Raw genomic sequence first — 18,755 nt, 5'->3', positions numbered from 1 at the left:
TCTTTTCCTCCCATATCTATTTCTCTGTCTTTGACATTTTTCTGCCCAATAATCTCTTTTCCTACTTTATCCTCTTGCCAGGCTTGCTCACTCTCCCCCTCATCTTAATCCCCATTTTTTTTTAAAAAGTGGCCATATGTTGAATTTAAGTGGAGTTTTTTTCATTGTGTTTATATACTCTCATGTTTCTTTTATTTAGTTTAAAATCAGTTGTTATGAACATTTTAGGAGCTGTACATAGTGGGAGAATGCTTGACTTGGAATTAGAATTCTTTAGAGTCCCTGACCTGCCATTTGATAGAACATAACCACTTTGAGACTAAATTTTTAAAAAATACGGAACACCTCATGAATTTGCGTATCATCCTTGCACAGGGGCCATGCTAATCTTCTCTGTATTGTTCCAATTTTAGTATATGTGCTGCCAAAGCGAGCACAAGACTAAATTTTTTTATCTATAAAATAGGAGTAATATGAACTTTTAAATATTAAAGTAAATAAAACATACATATTTTTGCTATGAAGAACATTAAATACATGTGCAAACTATATACAAATGTAAGTTAGTATGTTCTCATTTTCTCTTTCTCAAACTGAAGTTAAATGTAAGCTGGCTTATTTCTGTTATAACCTTTGGTGTGTTTGTTTTGTTTATTATTTAGTTTGAAATTTTGTTGATCATTTACCATAAATGGGAAAAATACACATTTATATTTCTATACATCTATTTTTTGTAATTTCTCTGAAAGTAGCAATGTATTAAGTTATTATCATCATTTATTAATGTTAGCTTGAGTTAATTTATGAGATTAGCCCAAACAGCAGTTGGATGCTGGAAGGAATATGACCTAGAATGGTTATGTTTTGAAAACTGAGTCAGGGATGAGATCTTGTCAGGTTCAGTGACCTGGTGAAACCTTGAGCAGCCACAGAATAGCCTAGGTTCAAAGTGTTGCCCAATAATTGGAGAGGTAGAAATAAAACTTTGTTCAGCATAGGGTTAGAAAACAAAAGAGGAACCATAAGAAACACTTATGCAAGTTTTCCTTATTTTACATGTTATACTGAAAATAAATAAATTTAGAGAGGACGTTTATTTCAAACTTACTTGGGGGTTAAAATATTCAGTTGCCTGAAAATTGACTTCTGTGTTATCAAGTGAAAAAAACTTTTACTCTCTAGAATCCTTGGGGGAAAGAAGTATCTTCCTGAATATTTGAATTTTACATGTAGCTAAAGATTAACTCTTCAAATGCAAAGAGTTAGTAGATTATTTTTGTGGACAACTTTATATTTTCTTTATAAAATGCATTATATTATTGCCTCCCACCCATAAAAATATACTATATGTAATAATTTTTACTGATGAATCAAAACTATCATTAGGAAGATCTGTTATTGTGATAGTAGCAGACAGGGTTTTTTCTTCCAGCTTTATTGAGGTGTAATTTCCACACCTAGTGCCATGTCCATTGGTTGACTGAATGAATAGATATAGGAATGAAAATGAGAGACAGAAGCAGAATTAAGGGAATTGAACCAAAGGAAGATGTCCTGAGGTACAACAAATAATAAGCCACTTTTCTTAGTAAATTGTATAGAAGGTAAATCAAGAGTAATAACAGTATCATTTCAGTAAGTGAATAACCTCTCCTGAGGCTTCTTTGAAGAACACAACAGTCATTTGACTATAAAATTTCTAGTATGTTTTTATAACAGGAAAGAAAAAATATTACTTTAGGAATGGGCTGCAGCTTTTGCTAGTTAACCTAAAAGAATGGAGCATTCCTTGACAGAGAAAAAAGGCGAACTTTTGTTTAGAAGACACCTAGATGGACTTTTAGTTGTGAAAGGTGAGGTCTCTAGGCAATGCTTGGACAGAAAAGACTGAAAGAAAAGAGCTTAGATTCCCTTTGCAGAGTAAAGTAACAGAAATTTGAGAAATGCCCTTTCTTGGGCTAAGTTTGATAGGAGTAGGAAATAGAAGAGATTTAGGAGAAGGGCTTGGAGCGAGAGAGAGAAGGCTCTACAACTATGACAGAGGAAAGGGTCTTAAGGAAAAAGATGATCAGGGATGCTGAGGAACCTTTAATAGTAGTGATATGTAGGATTCAATTTTTTTAAATTGTTGACAGTATTACAAATACCCACCATTTCCCCACCACCACCTTTGTCCCACTCCACCCAGCCCCTGCCCCACCCCAGGCCTTCACCACAGTATTGTCTGTCCATGGGCTGTACATATATGTATATAAGCTCCTTTGCTTATCTCTTCCCATTCCCTCTCCCCTCTGAGACCTTTCTACTTGTCCCATGCCTTCCTGCCTCTGGACCTATTTTGTTTGTCAGTTAATTTTGTTCATTGTATTTCAGTATGTAGGATTCAATTTGAAGTTGTTTCTGCCCTGTGCTATAATTACCCTTTGTTACCCTTAAACCTTTGATAAACGAACTATTAAGTGTATGTTGAGTAAAGGAGAAGGGGCGGTTTTCTATGTTTGGGTAACTAGTTGCAGGGGCGCAAGACAAGGAACAGGGATTGAGAGGACACAGGAGTAGGGATTTGCCATACATTTTTATCTAAGCCTTAAAATAGCCGACTAAAAAGAACCACTTCAGCATATTGTTAATGAGGTTTTTAAAAAAAAAAAAAAAAAAGTTGTGGCTGAGATTTCAAGGCTTCTGATTTTATGGGCTCAGGATCAAACTCAGAACAGTGTTTGGGCACTGTTCAAGACACAGCTTTAAATTCTTTGATGTTTTGAAACACAATATGATAAGAGATCAAAGGATGGAAATTTACTACATGTAAGAGTTGATGCATTCATTTTAAAGGCAGAAGTGCCTTGCAAAGCTAAGGTGGATACAAAGTCAACTGTTCAGATTGAATTAGGAAACAGCTCAAAGAAGAAGAAAACTTTCTACTGTCATAATTTAATTTCTTGTGATTGTTTCTTGCTCCAAAAAAATAGGCAAAATAAGAACTCCAGGATCAGCTTTTTAATAAGCCTTTTTATGGTCTTAAGTTTTTGAAAATTTCCATCCCCTAACAATCCTTTTCTGTTGCCTGGCCCTGATTAAAGTGGTTCCTCAACCTTTGGTTTTATTACTATAAAGATGAGAAATCATAAACTCTTAAGATTTAACTATACTTCATGCATTTAACAATTTGGAATGCTTACTATGTGTGTAGGGCATTGATTCTATTTGGTCTCGATTCTGTTTTGTTGTTTATATATTTTGCACCCTGTCATTAGACAAATTAAGTTAAAGAATTTACAATCTCAGGTGGGAAAATACTATATCACATTAAATAGAATTTTATGTTATTACCCTATTATCCTTTTAAAACTAATGAATATAAATGTTAGAAGCATCAGGTCCTTAAACAGAATCATAGCCTGTTAATAGTTTGTATGCCCCCCTATAAAAATTAAGACAATGACCATTGTAGGTTGACCTTGCCATAGTTTTTAAGGAAGGTACCTACCCTAGGGATAAGACTGCCCAGGCCATGAATAAGGTACAAAATATTTTGTCTGCCTAGCCCCTCTGCTTTCTGGGAAAAGTTTCCTCTTTCCCCATCCACGTGGTTGCAGTGGGAGCAACCATTTTGTGCAACATGACACCCTGCCCAACACACAGCTGACTGGCCTAGCAGTGGACACTAGACAAAAGTAGGGCCAAAGGGTTCCTACAGGATTCTGGAATTGGAACTGACTCACAGCACCCTGTCTCTAACCAGGAGGTAAAGATGTTATAGTTTCTCCATCAATGGCCAGGTGTCCTACCATGTAAACTAAAGAAGTAGAGAAGCCAGAGTGCAGAAAAGACAGAGTGAAGAATGAAAAAGATAGGTAGAGAGATGAGGGTGGGGCATGGGCTCCCTCATAGAATTCATGTAATACGTTTATTTAAACTTAAAATTTTTTTGAGAGCAACTAATTCTGAGCTAGCCTGTACTTGGGTTCGCTGAAACTTTCCCAGTATCTATGAATTAGTTTAGTTTGAATTGTAGTCTCCTCCAAGAGTCCTTGCTAATTCATGCAGTGAACACCACTCTTGACCCTCGCAGACTGCTCTGGCTATCTAATTTTGATGCTGAAATTCAGCACAAACATTTGCCCTACCCACCTCGACTCTCCGCACTCCCCTCCCTCAAGCCAACAGACATAGGAGCAGAATAGAGACTTCAGTCCCTACAGTTATGATTCATTTTTTAAAATTAAGGCATAATTTACAAACAGTAACATTCTCTCTTTTTAGTGCACAATTCCATTTCTCCACAAATTCTCCAATGCCCCTCTGTGATCAGCTTCTTCACCTGCTCCAGCCTCCGGCAACCAGTGACCTGTCTTCTGTTGCTGTATTTTTGCCTTTGCAAATGTGTAAATGGAATTATATGAAATGTAGCCTTTTGAGTCTGTCTTCTTTCACTTAGTATAATGCATTTGACCTGTTCCCATGTATCATGTGTTTGTTACTCTTTATTGCTGAGTAGTATTCCATTACATGGATGTGCGACAGATCACTTATCCATTCCCCAGTTGAAGGATATTTGGGGAACTTTCAGTTTCTAGCAATTATAAATAAACCCGTAACCATGTACATGCATTTTTAAATGTGAATGTAGGCTTTTATTTCACTTGGATAAATACCTAGGAGTAGGATTGTTGGGTAGTGTCAGATTTTTTTGTTTGTTTTGGCTTTGGTTTTTTAATTTTAGCCATTCTAGTAAGTGTTAGTGGTATCTCATTGTGGCTTTAATTTTTATTCCTGTAGCAACTTATGTAGAACATCTTTTCAAATGTTTTCTTGCCACAATCTCTCTTCTTTTGTACAGTGTCTATTCAGATCTCTTATCTTCCTTTTATTTGGTTATTGAATTTTGAGAATTCTCTGTATATTCTGTATACATGCCCATGGCAACAATTTTAAAGTGGGTGTTTTTTCCCTAATCCCTGGCCTCTTTTACTCTCTCATTTGCCTTTTCTCCCTTCTGTTATCAATTAGTGAGGGATGCTCTTTATCAGTAGTTACTTTTAATCACTATGACTGCTATTCAGCACTTTTTTCTTCCCTCTTTTTATCTTTTTTTATTTGATTCCAGTTGATACTTAAATATATATCATTCATTCAGCAAGCATTGAGCATCTCCTGTCACAGCTGACCTTTTTTGAATTTGCCAGCTAACACAAGTGCTTCTTCAGCTTTGATATGTACTTAGTTACATTATATGTAATCTTAGAATTACTGGCTAATTTCAGGCAACTTTGTTTATTTATAGATGTTACTGCATTGTCATCAAAGATGTTTTCAAAGTTTTGGTTTTCTGGGGTTTTTTGTGGGGTTGTTTTTTTGTTTTGTTTTTTTTCATTTTTCTGGCCACTTCTAGATCCAGAGCTTGAGATCTGGCAGCCTGAAGGTTGCAGAAAACTGGTTTTGAAATAGTTAAGGTTTTATTCCAGTTATATATAGTGTGATTGGTGGGTGTCTACAACGGTTGCATTTAAGGTAGAGACTATCATTCATCATCTGTACCTGTTTAAATTTTCTCTAATGCTTTCCATTCTGGTCCTTTAATCTGTTTGGAGAAGCTCTTCCTTGTAGCAGAACTTGTTTTTGTTATCCACAGGAGTTTTCTTTGACTTTGCACATATTTGCTAATGAACTAGAAGAATGTTTTCCTCTGTGTAAAAGTTGGATAGAGTTCTGTGGAGCGTCATTTCTACTGTTCACTGGAATGCTATGGAAATGTTCTTGTGGCACTTTACTGGGAAGTATGAAAAACACGCTCATGACATTTCAAAGATTGGTATTCTACAGTATTACTGTGGAGTCTAAAAAGGTTTGAACAAAGCAGATGACTTATTTTATTTATACTTACAGATATATCTCTTTTATACAGTAAAAATATTCTTTAACATTTGTATAAATGAAATTCTTGTAGTATGAACATTTATTTTAGTATTTTAAAATTATTGAGAGCAACTGATTCTAAGGTATCCTTTTAAATTGAAGACATCTCCTAATTTTTCTATTAAAATTTAGATTTTATATAGTGCTTTTCATAAAAGAAGATATAATTTGCTTTCTCATATACCTGTCTCTTCTTCCTTTGAATCCTTCTTCCTTCCTTCCTGGCTCCCTTTCCTTCCTTTCTTCTTTACTCTCTCCTCTCTTTTCTTCCCTCTCTTTTTTTGGGGTGGGGGAGTACCAAATTACTTTATTTGAAGGAATGGTACAAATGAAAGAACGTAAGTGGATGATTTGTACAACTTACAGAAAAGGTAAAGGTAACTCCAACATGCACGTACTGCTTTGGTGACCAGGGACATCACCCCCGTGGCTGTGGGAAGCCAGCCTAAGGCTACCTCTCATCACTGTCTCCCAGCGTGTGATTGTCAAAGAGATACTCTGCCATGCCAAATTCAGGGGCCCTCATCTTGCACAAGTTAGTTACTCCACCCCTCTCTTTATTTTCTCCATGAAATGATGTAAAAGCAATGAATAGTCATAGGTATTTGTTATATTTAATCATTGTCAACATTTTGATGTTCCTCTTTATTTCTCCAAGTCAGATATACTATAACTTATTTAAGCATGCCTAATTCTGCATTTATTGCTTGCTTCTAACTCTTTATTATCATCACTATGATAAAGATCTTTGTTCCTGACACTTTTTTGCTATACTTAAGATTGTTATTTAGGATTATTTTCTAAAGCTAGATTTCCCATTGTAGGATTCTAGGATATCAGTCAGGTATTATTAGATTGCTCTATATCCTCACGAACAATGTAAGATTAAAAGCATTAAATTTTACCATTTAAAAAATTACTAGGTCAATTTACATTTCCCACCAGCAATGTATGAGGGTTCCCTTTTCTCCACATCCTTTTCAATACTTTTTATTTTTTTGTCTTATTGATAATAGTTATTCTAACAGGTGTAAGGTAGAATCTCATTGTGATTTTGATTTGCATTTCCCTTATAACTAGTGATGTTGAGCATCTTTTCATGTGTCTGTTGACCATCTGTACATTTTCCTCGGATAAGTGTCTGTTTAGATATTCTGCTCATTTTTTTTTTGATTGTTTGCTTGTTTTTTGTTATTGAGCTGTGAATTCTTTATATATTTTGGATATTAGCCCTTTATCAGAGGTATCATTTGCAAATATCTTCTCCCACTCAGTTGTCTGCCTTTTTGTTTTGTTGATCATTTCTTTTGTCATACAAAAGCTTTACTCAAAAAATTTGAAAACACCTGTTTAAAAAGACATATGTACCCCTGTGTTCATTACAGCCTTATTTATAATAGCTGAGACAAGGAAACATCCTAGGTGTTCTTCTACTGATTTTTGGATAAAGAGGATGGAATACTACTCAGCCATAAAAAAGGTGAAATGTTACCATTGGGACAATATGGATGGATCTTGAGATTGTTATGCTGAAAGTGAAATAAATCAGATAGAAAAGGACAAGAACCATATGATTTTACTCATATGTGGAATATAAATGAAAAGCAACAACTGAACAAACAATAAAACCTAAACTCATAGATACAAACAACAGAATGGTGGTTATCAGAGGGGAAGGGGCTAGGGGAGGATGGAGAGGGTAAAGGGAGTTACACAAGGAGACTAGACTTCATGTGGTGCGCCACAGTAGAGGGTACAGATTTTGTATTATAATGTTGTACACCTAAAATTTATATAATGTTACTAACCAGTGTTACCCCAACAAATGTAATTTTTAAAAAAATTCTTGGGCCTCTGAGCCAAGATGGCAATTTAGGAGACTCCTGAATTTCCTTACTCCTGTGGATGCTCAGAATGCACAGTTATGTATGGAGGAATTCCCTCTGAGAAAAGTCCAGACACTAGCTGAATGACTCCTACTTGTTGGGTGACTGAGAAAATATCTACATCAAAATGAGTAGGAAATGCTGAGACATACTCTCATCATAAACCTCACCCCTGGCACCATACAATTGGGAGGGAACCCTCAACTCCCAGGTTCTCCCTAAGAAGGAAAGGGTTTAGACCACACATATAGTCTCCCAACTTTTCAGACTGCCTGCCAACTGAGAGATAGGCACTCAAATTACCTATCTGTGCATCTAGTTGCTGGATGTGATTCTCCCAAGAGCCCAAAAGAGGTAGTGGGTACTTCCCCTGATTCTTCTTTCATCTTGCTCCAATAAGAAAACCAAGTTGCCAGTATCTCCCTGGAAAGAGCTCGTACACACATCTAGTGCCCCAAGTTTTATGGCTGCTGCTCGAGGGATAATCCCCCATATAAGCTAGCCCTGGTAGATAATGGAGCTTGCATTCATGAGTCTTATAGAACTATAGTAAAGAAGGAAGCACTTTTTAAATGGACATAGGAACACTACTCATGGCTATACACCTAGGCTCAGTGCAGAAGAAGTAGGCCCAGTTTCTCTGTGGAAGAGATTTGAATGCACGCTTTCCTAGGTACTGCGTGAGGGTTCAACTTTTTAATTTTTTTTTGGTTAATCCTCACCAGAGGATATTTTTTCCATTGCTTTTTAGAGAGAGTGGGAGGGAGGGGGAGAGAGAGAGAAACATTGATGTGAGAGAGACACACTGATGGGTTGCCTCCTGCGTGCACCCAGACCAGCTGGGATTGAACCTGCAACCCAAGTTGAATCTTGAAGACTTGTGCTGAGCAAAAAAAGCCAAATCCAAAAGGTTACACATTGTATGGTTCCATTTACCTACCATTCTTGAAATGACAAAATTATAGGAATGGAAAACAGATTAGTGGTTGCTAGAGGTCATGGATGGGGTAGTGATAGGAGTAAGAGAGATGAGTTGTGGCTATAAAAGGGCAAAAGGAGTCAGTGTGGTATGATGGCTAAGAGCCCAGACTCTGAATTCCACCAGCTTGGGATAATGAAGTCCTGACTCTCCCATATCCCATCTGGCTAAGGTAACCTCACCAGTCCTTAATTTCCTTATTTATAATATGTATATTATAAAGTTGTTACACGGAGTGCCTGGCACAGAGTAAGCACTTAATAAATGTTTGCTGCTATGACATGACAGTGGTAAAGGTGGAGATGTGGGTAGTGGGGGAAGAAGAGGTAATGCTTGATGTAGGCAACGATGTTGTAATATCGAGAGGGGCAGTTATCCTAGAGGCAAATACTCCTGAACTGAATTTTAAAGGATGAATAAGAATTAGCTAGAAAAACAAAGGAAGGAAAAGTATTGAGGACAAACAGAAGAGCATAAACAAGGTATAGAAGCATGAAAGGTTATGTATAATTATATGTAGTACAGCAATTTGGTATTAATAGAAGTTGAAGTAGGAATTGGAAAGTGAGAGAGGCAAGAGGTAGGCAAGGACCAGGTCATAGAAGCTGTTGAATGTTTTTCTGAGCAAAAGAGCTAAAGAGAAGAGAATGGTATGGTCAGACTTGTATTTCTAGTTAGCTCATTCTGCATTGTGAAGGAATCTTTGAAGTAGAGGGTGTAACTGGAAGACACTCTTTATTAATTCATTTAAGAGAAGAAGGCCAGAATCAGGGCCATAGTGATTGAGAGTGGAATGTCACTATTGTCCTATTTTCCATATAAAAAACTCCAGTTCAATAGGAGTTTCAATAGAAGAAGCAGGGTAGCCTCAAGTTGTAGGGTGTGTGAGAACAGAAGTCTTATACGTGTGAGGACGCTAAGAAGCCCTATCCAAAATTGGCTCTAGTTTCTCTGGCTCAGACTAGTTACTAGGACTGAATGGTCCCTTCCATCATCTAGGTTAGATATGAAATCTTACAATCACCTCAGTCAAATATGTCCACCTAATAGAAAGCTCACATTCTGTTTCTTTTTAATGCAGTAAGGTGAGAGGGGAGGGGATAAAGTGGGAGGAAACAATTACCAAGAAGTATATCTAAGGAAAAACAATTTGATTGCATCTTACATTTGCTAAAATATTTTTCATTTATTTTCCCTGATTTGTGAAGGTTGAAAAGTATTAATTGTAATTTTCTTATATAATGCTAAAAGGTTAAAAAAAATAAAGAATTCATTTATGTCATATTCACTATTTTATATTCTTCTGTGCACTTTATTGCTGTGAGAAATAGACTTCTAATTGTCCAAATTTCCCAGTGTAACTCCTATGGAAAGGTACTATATCTATTTTATAGGCTCTGTGTTGAATACTTGAAAGCACAGCTGACTAAAGAGTAAATTAATGGCCCAACTGGCATTGCTCAGTGGTTGAGCATCAACCTATGAACCAGGAGGTCACGGTTCACCTCCTGGTCAGGGCACATCACCATGTTGGGGGCTTGATCCCCAGTGGGGAGCAGACAGCAGATCAGTGACTCTCTCTCATCATTGATGTTTCTCTCTCTCTCTCCCTCTCCCTTCCTCTCTCTGAAATCAATAAAAACTTTTTTTTTTTTAAAGTAAATGAATGGTTTCACATTATGAAGAACAGTGCTATTTGTGTGTGTGTATATGTAAACAGTCTTTGAGATATAATTCACATGTCATACAGTTCACCCATTTCAAGTGTACAATATAATGGTTGGTTGTTTCTTTAACAGGGCAAAAAAGATGTGACCCAGATATTTAACAACATCCTGAGAAGACAGATAGGCACTCGATGTCCTACTGTGGAGTTCATTAGTGCTCATCCTCATATCCTGTTCATGCTCCTCAAAGGGTAGGTACATGGTTTCCTTTAAAGTAGGTTTGAGTTTAGAATAGTTGTTAAAAGTGTATAGCATTAGCCTCATTTGAGATATGATGGGTTTCCTTTTGGAATCACAGTAAAGGTTTTTACCATGCATGAGTTCAGTCTTCCAAATCTCTATCACCATGATTATTTAGGCCACAGCAAAATCCTTTCTTTAGATCTTTATATTTCTTTTTTAAATTATATTTATTGGGGTGATATTGGTTAATAAAATTGTATAAGTTTCAAGGGTACAGTTCTATAATACATAATCTGTATGCTGCATTCTGTATTTACCACCCAAAGTCAAAACTCCTTCCATCACCATATACAGTGTGTATATATATATTTGTTTTAATCTTCACTTAAGGATATTTTTTCCATTGCTTTTCAGAGGGAGTGAGGGGGGGAGAGAGAAAAACATCGATATGAAAGAGACACATTGATTGGTTGCTTCCCACATGAGCCCTGACCAGGGCTGGGACTGAACCTGCAACTGAGGTACATGCTTTTGTCTGGAATCCAACCCAGGACCTTTCGGTCTGAGGACTGACACTAACCACTGAGCCAAACCAGCTAGGGCCACCATATTTTGATCCTTTTACCTTTACTACCTCCATCCTCCCCCCATTTTCCCTCTGGTAACCACCATACTGTTACCTGTCTATGAGTTTTTGTCTTAATTGTTCATGTGTTGTTTTCAGTTTTCTATTCTACATGAGTAAAATCATATGGTCCTTGGCTTTTTCCATCTGACTTATTTTGCTTAGTATGATATTCTCAAGATCCATCCATGTTGTTGCAAAAGGCAATATTTCATCTTTTCTTATGGTTGAGTATTATACCATTGGATATATCTACCACATCTTCTTTATCCAATCATCTATTGAAGGACACTTCAGTTGTTTCCATGTCTTAGCCACCATGAATAATGCTGCAGTGAACATAGAGGTACATATATCTTTATGAATAAAATGTTTTCAAATTTTCAGGTAGCTCCCAGGAGAGGGATTGCTGGGTCACATGATAACTCTATTCTTAATTTTTTGAGGAACCGATTCAACATAGTACTTACTAGAAGTCCTAGCCAGAGCAATCAGGCAACAGAAAGAAATTAAAAGCAACTAAATTGGGAAGAAAGAAGTAAAATTGCCACCTTTTGCAGAAGACATGAGATTCTTTATATATAAAACCCTAAAGACTCCATCAAAAAAACCTATTAGAAACAATAGAAAATACAGTAAATTTGCAGGATACAAAATCAATGTACAAAAATCCATTCCATTTCTATGTATAACAAAGAAATTTTAGAAAAATAAATGAAAAAAAACAACAGTTCCTTTTGCAATTGCAACAAAAATAATAAAATACCTAGGAATAAACTTAACAAAGGATGTGAAGGACCTATACACTGGAAACTATAAGACATTATTAAAATAAATTGAATAAGACACAAAGAAATGGAAAAATATTCTATGTTCATAGATTGGAAGAATCAACATATTACCCAAAGCAATATACAGATTTAATGCAATTGCCATCAAAATCCCAATGGCATTTTTTAAAGAAATAGAACAAAAAAATCATCAGATTTGTGTGGAACCACAGAAGATCCTGAATAGCCAGAGCAATCCTGAGAAAAAAGAAAAAGCTGAGGAATCATTACTCCCTGACTTTAGATTATACTATAAAGTGACAGTAATCAAAACATCATCTTATGTTGGGAATAGGTTTGTGCCTCAAATAAAGACACAAGGAATCGAAAGTAACTCGACGGGCAAACTTTACTTCTGCAGAAGGGTGCAGAGCTACCTAAATCAGGCAAGCAAGCACACTAAACAGGGAGTCCATTCAGCGTTTATCCCTAACGCGACTGCCACTGCACCATGCCCAATTGGTTAGGGTGAGGCTTCACAATCTAAACCAGTAGCCTAATTTGGATAATGCTCACGTGGAGCGGACTTTTGGGATGGACAATTGCCTACACATACTCTGAATACAAATGGGGGGCTGCTACAGTAAAATGGAGGACGCTAAGGTGGGCATTTATTCAGTTTGGCCTATTCTAATCCCTTTGACAGAAAAGATTATTTCATTCTCAGAGTTATCAGCCTATTCCCTGTTTCTGACTTCCTGACTGAATTTTAGAAGGTTGTTTTTTTCCTAGGAGTTTGTCCATTTCGTACAGGTTGTCCAGCTTGTTGGCATATAGTTGTTCATGGTATTTTCTTACAATCCTTTGTATTTCTGTTGGATCAGTTGTTACTTCACCTCTTTCACTTCTGATTTTGTTTATTTGGGTCCTCTCTCTTTGTTTCTTGATGAGTCTGGCTAAAGGTTCATCAATCTTGTTAATCTTTTCAAAGAACCAGCTCTTGGTTTCATTGATCTTTTGTATTGTTTTTTTAGTCTCTATGTCATTTATTTCTGCTCTTACCTTTATTATTTCTTTCCTTCTACTTACTCTGGGCTTTTCTTGTTCTCTTTCTAAGTTTTTAAGTTGTAAGGTTAGAGAGTCTATTAGAAGTTTTTGTTGTTTTTTGAGGTAGGCTTGTAGTGCTCTGAACTTCCCTCTCAGGACTGCTTTCATTGAGTCCCATAGATTTGGAGTTGTGTGTTCATTTTCATTTGTTTCCAGGAAGTTTGATTTTTTTCTTGATCTCTTTGGTAACCCATTCATTGTTTAAAAACATGCTTTTCAACCTCCATGTGTTTAAATGTCGTTTAATGTTTTTATTGTAGTTGATTTCTAATTTCATGCCACTGTGGTCTGATAAGATGCTTGATATGATTTCAGTCTTCTTGAACTTATAGAGACTTGTTTTGTATCCTAACGTGGTCTATCTTTGAGAATGGCCCTTGTGCACTTGAGAAGAATGTATATTCTGCAGCTTTGGGGTAGAATGTTCTGTAAATGTCAGTTAAATCCATCTGATCTAGTGTGTCATTTAGGGTTACTGTTTCCTTGTTGATTTTTTTGTCTGGAAGACCTATCCAGTGAAGTCAGTGGGGTGTTAAAGACCCCTACTATGACTGTATTGCTGTCGATCTCTCCCTTAAAGTCCTCTAGAAGTTTTTTTTATAAATTTATGTGCTCCTACATTGGGTGTATATATGTTTATCAGGGTTATATCCTCTTGTTGGATTGATCCCTTTAGTATTTATATAATGACCTTCCTTGTCTCTCGTTATGGTCTTCATTTTGAAGCCTATTTTGTCTGATATGAGTATTGCTACCCCAGCTTTTTTCCATACCTTCACTCTTGTCCTGTGTGAGAGTTTTGTTCTGAGGTGAATCTCTTATAGACAGCATATATTTGGGTTATGTTTTCTTATCCATTCAACCACCCTGTATTTTTTTAGTGGGGCATTTAATCCATTTACATTTAAGGTTTTATTGAAAGATACTTATCTACTGCCATTTTGTTTCTTTATGTTTCTCATTCTCTTTATTTCTACATCTAATTATAGCAGTCCCTTTAACATTTCCTGTAATGCTGGTTTTGTAGTGATAGTCTTTTAGCCTTTTTTTTTTTTGTCTGGGAAGCTCTTTATTTCACCATCCAGCTTGACTGATAATCTTGCTGGATAGAGTAGTCTTGGTTTCAGATCCTTGTTTTGCATTACCTTGAATACTTCATGCCATTCCCTTCTGGCCTGTAGAGTTTCTGATGAGAAGTCAGCTGAGAGCTTTATGGGGACTCCTTTGTAGGTAACAGATTGCTTCCCTCTTGCTGCCTTTAAGATTCTCTCTTTGTCTTGAATTTTTAGCAATTTAATTATGATGTATCTGTGCATGGGCCTCTTTGGGTTCTTCTTGCTTAGGACTCTCTGTGCCTCCTGAACTTGTGTGACTTTTTCCTTCACCAGGTTAAGGAAGTTTTCTGCCATTATTTCTTCAAACAAATTCTCTATCCCTTGCTTATTCTCTTCCCCTTCTGGCATTCCTATGATATGAATATTGTTAGGTTTCACGGCTCCCTTAGACTGTCCTCCTGTTTTTTAATTGTTTTTTCTTTTTGGATCTCTGATTGAGTCATTTTCTCTACCCTGTCTTCTATATCGCTGACCTGACCCTCAGCTTCCACTAATCTGCTGTTTATTCCTTCCAATGTATTCTTTATTTCTGCTATATCATTCTTAATGTCCTTCATAGTTTCCCTATCTTTTCTCATCATCCTTAAATCAGTATTCTGAACTCTGTATGTGATAGATTGCTTATCTCCATTTCATTTACCTCTTCTGGAGAATTCTCTTATTCTTTAATTTGGGGCTTGTTTTTTGGTCTCCCCATTTTGGCTATCTGTTTCGGGTTGTTTCTACATATTAGGTAGGCCTGCTAGGACTCTCAGTCTTTTTGGACAGTCTCTGGTGCAGGCCATTGTCAGATGCTGTTTGTGACTGGCCTTGAGTACCCTGTGTGGAGCTATCAACAATCCAAGGCTTGTGGCTCTCTCTGCTGGGGCTAGGTGTGTTTGGACATGACCAAGATGCACACCAAAGCCTCCTTTTCCAAGGCCCAGGTCCAGAAGCAGATCAGGCAAATACTCAAAGCACGCAGAGGTCCGCCTCTGCCTGGAGGCTGATTAATTTGAGTGTCTTAATGAGCCTTAGGCTGTAGGCCACGGCAAGGTGTAAACTCCACAGAGTGAGGCAAGAGGTTTTCCAATGGGTGAGGCAATTGCTTCTCCCTCTATCCCCCAGGCAAAAGCTGCCTGGCTGGCAAAGGTTTGCCTGGGAAAGATCTCTACACTATGGAGGAATGACTCAGCACAGGAATCTAAATGGCTGCTTTCTGAACTCTATCTCCAGAGCCCACAACCCTGAATTCTCCACACTCCACTCTAGTCCACTCTGTCCTCCCTCTGCCAGAGCCCAAGGTGAGCCACTGCACACAAAACTTTTTGCTTTGGCCCTTTAAGAGGGTGCCTGAATTTCCAGCCATCTCTCCCTGGCAGGCAGAAACCATGCTGCTTTTCACATCCAGATGTTATGTTGGCATCTTTCTCGGTTCTTGCCCTCTGGGCTAGGCAGCCCAGCATGAGGTTTAGACCCCAGAGTTCTCAGTGGGGTCTAATTCTCAGTGTAATTCCAGTTTCATCCTGGGAGAGTATCAGTGTAGTTTCCACTCAGTCTGGCACTATTTTGACATCTCAGTGAGAACCGTCTTAGTTTTACTAAATATATGTCTCCTAATGTGATGAAATATGAACTATACAGCACCACCTACAGAATATGATTGCCAAAATATTCTATATCACAGTTGAGATACCCCTGTAGACCCTCAATTGGTGCCTGTAGGAGCCCAGCTAGCCCTCTTGTGCCTCCGCACTTCCTATCAGTCTCTACGTGGTCTCCACTTTTCCTCCCTGGTTATGAGAGTGCTCTCCAGCTAATCTTCAGTTGATTATTCAGGATGTTTTTTTTTATATTTTAGTTGTAATTCCAGTTTTGTCCTGGGAGAGTATCAGTGTAGCTTCCACTCAATCTACCACCATTTTGACATCTCTTTGGCCCCTTAATTCTTAAGGGAATTTGAAAAATATGATCTAGTACCCAGGAAGAAGAGAATGGATTTCAATGGACTGCTTATATTCTGTCATGTGTTTCTTTGAAAATTTCTTCTCTTTCATTTTCTCTGTTCTCACTTTCTAGGTCTCCTGTTGGTCAGAGTTGAATCTCCATGATTGATTTCTTATATCTTCTATTTTCTATTTCTTGTCTTTTTGTTTTACTTTTGGAAGATGTTCTTAGTTTTATCTTACATTGAAGATAAATTGTTGAGATCACCTACGCTATTTTCAATTTATAGGAATTCATTTTCGTTCTCTGATTATTTCTATTCCTAGTCTCTTACACTCCCCAGTTCTGTGACTATAGGCAAGTCACTGCACCTTTCCAAGCCTGTTTCCTAATCTATAAAATAAGAATAATTTATAATTTTACCTTCATACTAAATAATAATTTATAATTTTACCTTCATACTAAAATAATGTTGCATTATATTCCATTGACTATGCATTGTCACTAAGAGCTGTATTTTCAGTCAGTGTTCTGCTACTTACTGGCTGTAAGATATTGGGCAACTTATCCAACTTCCTTAAGTGTTGATTTCCTCATTGCAATATAGAGACAATAATAAAACCTACTTCAGTAGGTTGTTATGAGTCTTCAATGAGATAATTAAATTGTTGTGGTGGATGAAGGAAAGTTATTCTCTATAAAACTACTCTAGTCAATAAATACACAAGGAATGATAGAATTAGAAAATCACTTTTTTGTAACCACTAATGAAATGACTGAATCAGGCAGTGTTCTTCAATGAGTGGTAAAACAATTAAGTGTAAAGTTGATGGGGAACTTTATAATGGATTAGGCTATCATCATCTGAACCCATTGCTCAGTCTTAGCATTACTAAATATATGTCTCCTGATATGATGAAATATGAACTATACAGCACCACCTACAGAATATGATTGCCAAAATAAATTGAATCTGAACCTAATAAAGCCTTTAAATATAACCTTCAGTCTAGAAATGTAGGTGATAATGGAACAAGTTAAATGACACCATTAGGAAGCAACCTGACCAACCCAGAACAGAGGAAATTCTGCAGGAAAAGTGACTCAGTTTTCAGCAAGTCAGTGGCATAAAAAGGAGAAAGGGTTCTGTTCTAAATGAAAAGAAACTTTAAAAAACTTAAGTGACATTATACCCAAATATAATAAGTGGACCTTGTTAGGAACTTCATTTGAACAAACCAGTTATGGAAATATTTGGGGGTGAGAATCAAGGAAATTTTAATGTGGACTGGGTATGGGTTTTTAAAGAATTATTGTTAATTTTTAATTGTAATATTACGTTGTGGTTATATAAAAATTATCTTTTTATTTTTGAGATACATACTAAAGTATTTAGGTTTGATATGATGATATTATGTGGAGCTTTAAAATACTCCAGCAAAAAAAAATGGCGGGGAGCATTGGAGAGACAGGTGAAACAAACAGAAAAATATTGACGGTTGTTAAGGCTGGGTGGTGGGTACATTGGGGTTTTTGCCATTTTTACTCTTGTATATGGTTGAAAATTATTGTAATAAAAACTTTTTAAAAGATCATTGGAAGAAATTTATGATTTTAATATTAGACTCTGGAACATCTTCCACTGGTCATGATTCTTTATGGATCACTGAGAAGTTTAGTGACCTCATCCTCAGGTTCTCTCAGTACCCTGGAATGCCACTTACCTCAGCCAGGAGAAAAGCTCATTTAAAAAAGTCTTTACTCATAATCTTTTCATAAAATTTGGGCTGGCTCCAAATCCTTGATACCATATTTTATATCCCATATCCAGATGATTCTTTTTGGTAGACAAGTATCAATTTCTGTCTTGCATTCTTTATGATTAGACTTAGGTTCAATATAGCATGTTACTATCATATCCTAAATAACATCATTGTTTGATGTATAAATGTACCAGTCAAGTTATGGCCTAAGTTTTTATGCCACTTTACAAGAGAGAGTTCAGTAAAAAATGCTGGTCTTTAACAAATTTTTAATTCTCTAGCATTTCAAGCTAAACTAGAAAGAAAATGGTGACAACTAAAGGTGACTCTGGTACAATTGTTCCATTTAAGGCTTCTTGTTACCTGCCCTATCCTCAGGGTCTCCTCTCCCTTCACACTTAAACGGTTCTCAAATCTTATTAAAGATATATTAATGGTAAAAAACAAAAATAAAAAAACCCATGAAATCTAGAAACAGATCTGGGTTGAAAACTTGGTTCTGTCACTTATTAGCTGAGTAACCTTGAGCCTATACTCTCTAAATTTCAATTTCATCATCTGTAAAATTGTAAGAATAATACCTGGTCCTAAGTATTATTAGAAGGAGTAATGAAATAACATAAGTAAAGATATTGAATACAATACCTGGCATATAGCAAGCACATAATAAATGGTATCTATAAAATAGGATGTGAAGGAATGGGTTTAAAGTTTGGGTTATAAAGTAAAAGAAGAATCATTATAATAGAGAATAA

The 18,755-nt window shown here is 36.6% G+C and overlaps 1 protein-coding gene across 5 annotated transcripts in view; it reads left to right on the top strand.

Moving 5' to 3' along the window:
- The window catches only part of CAB39L (calcium binding protein 39 like), a 143,756-nt gene that overhangs the window by 88,597 nt on the left and 36,404 nt on the right, over positions 1 to 18,755 (top strand). For all 5 annotated transcript variants that reach the window (XM_081130192.1, XM_081130194.1, XM_081130193.1 and 2 more), the window contains one exon: positions 10,584 to 10,702. In XM_081130192.1, coding sequence (XP_080986318.1) covers positions 10,584 to 10,702 — 119 coding nt within the window. The remainder of the gene's footprint in view (positions 1 to 10,583; positions 10,703 to 18,755) is intronic.

This window comes from Miniopterus schreibersii (assembly GCF_964146895.1).
Source record: "Miniopterus schreibersii genome assembly, chromosome: 2".
NCBI lineage: Eukaryota > Metazoa > Chordata > Mammalia > Chiroptera > Miniopteridae > Miniopterus > Miniopterus schreibersii.
The sequence above is the reverse complement of the archived record's forward strand: the minus strand, read 5'-3'. Positions and strand labels throughout refer to the sequence as shown.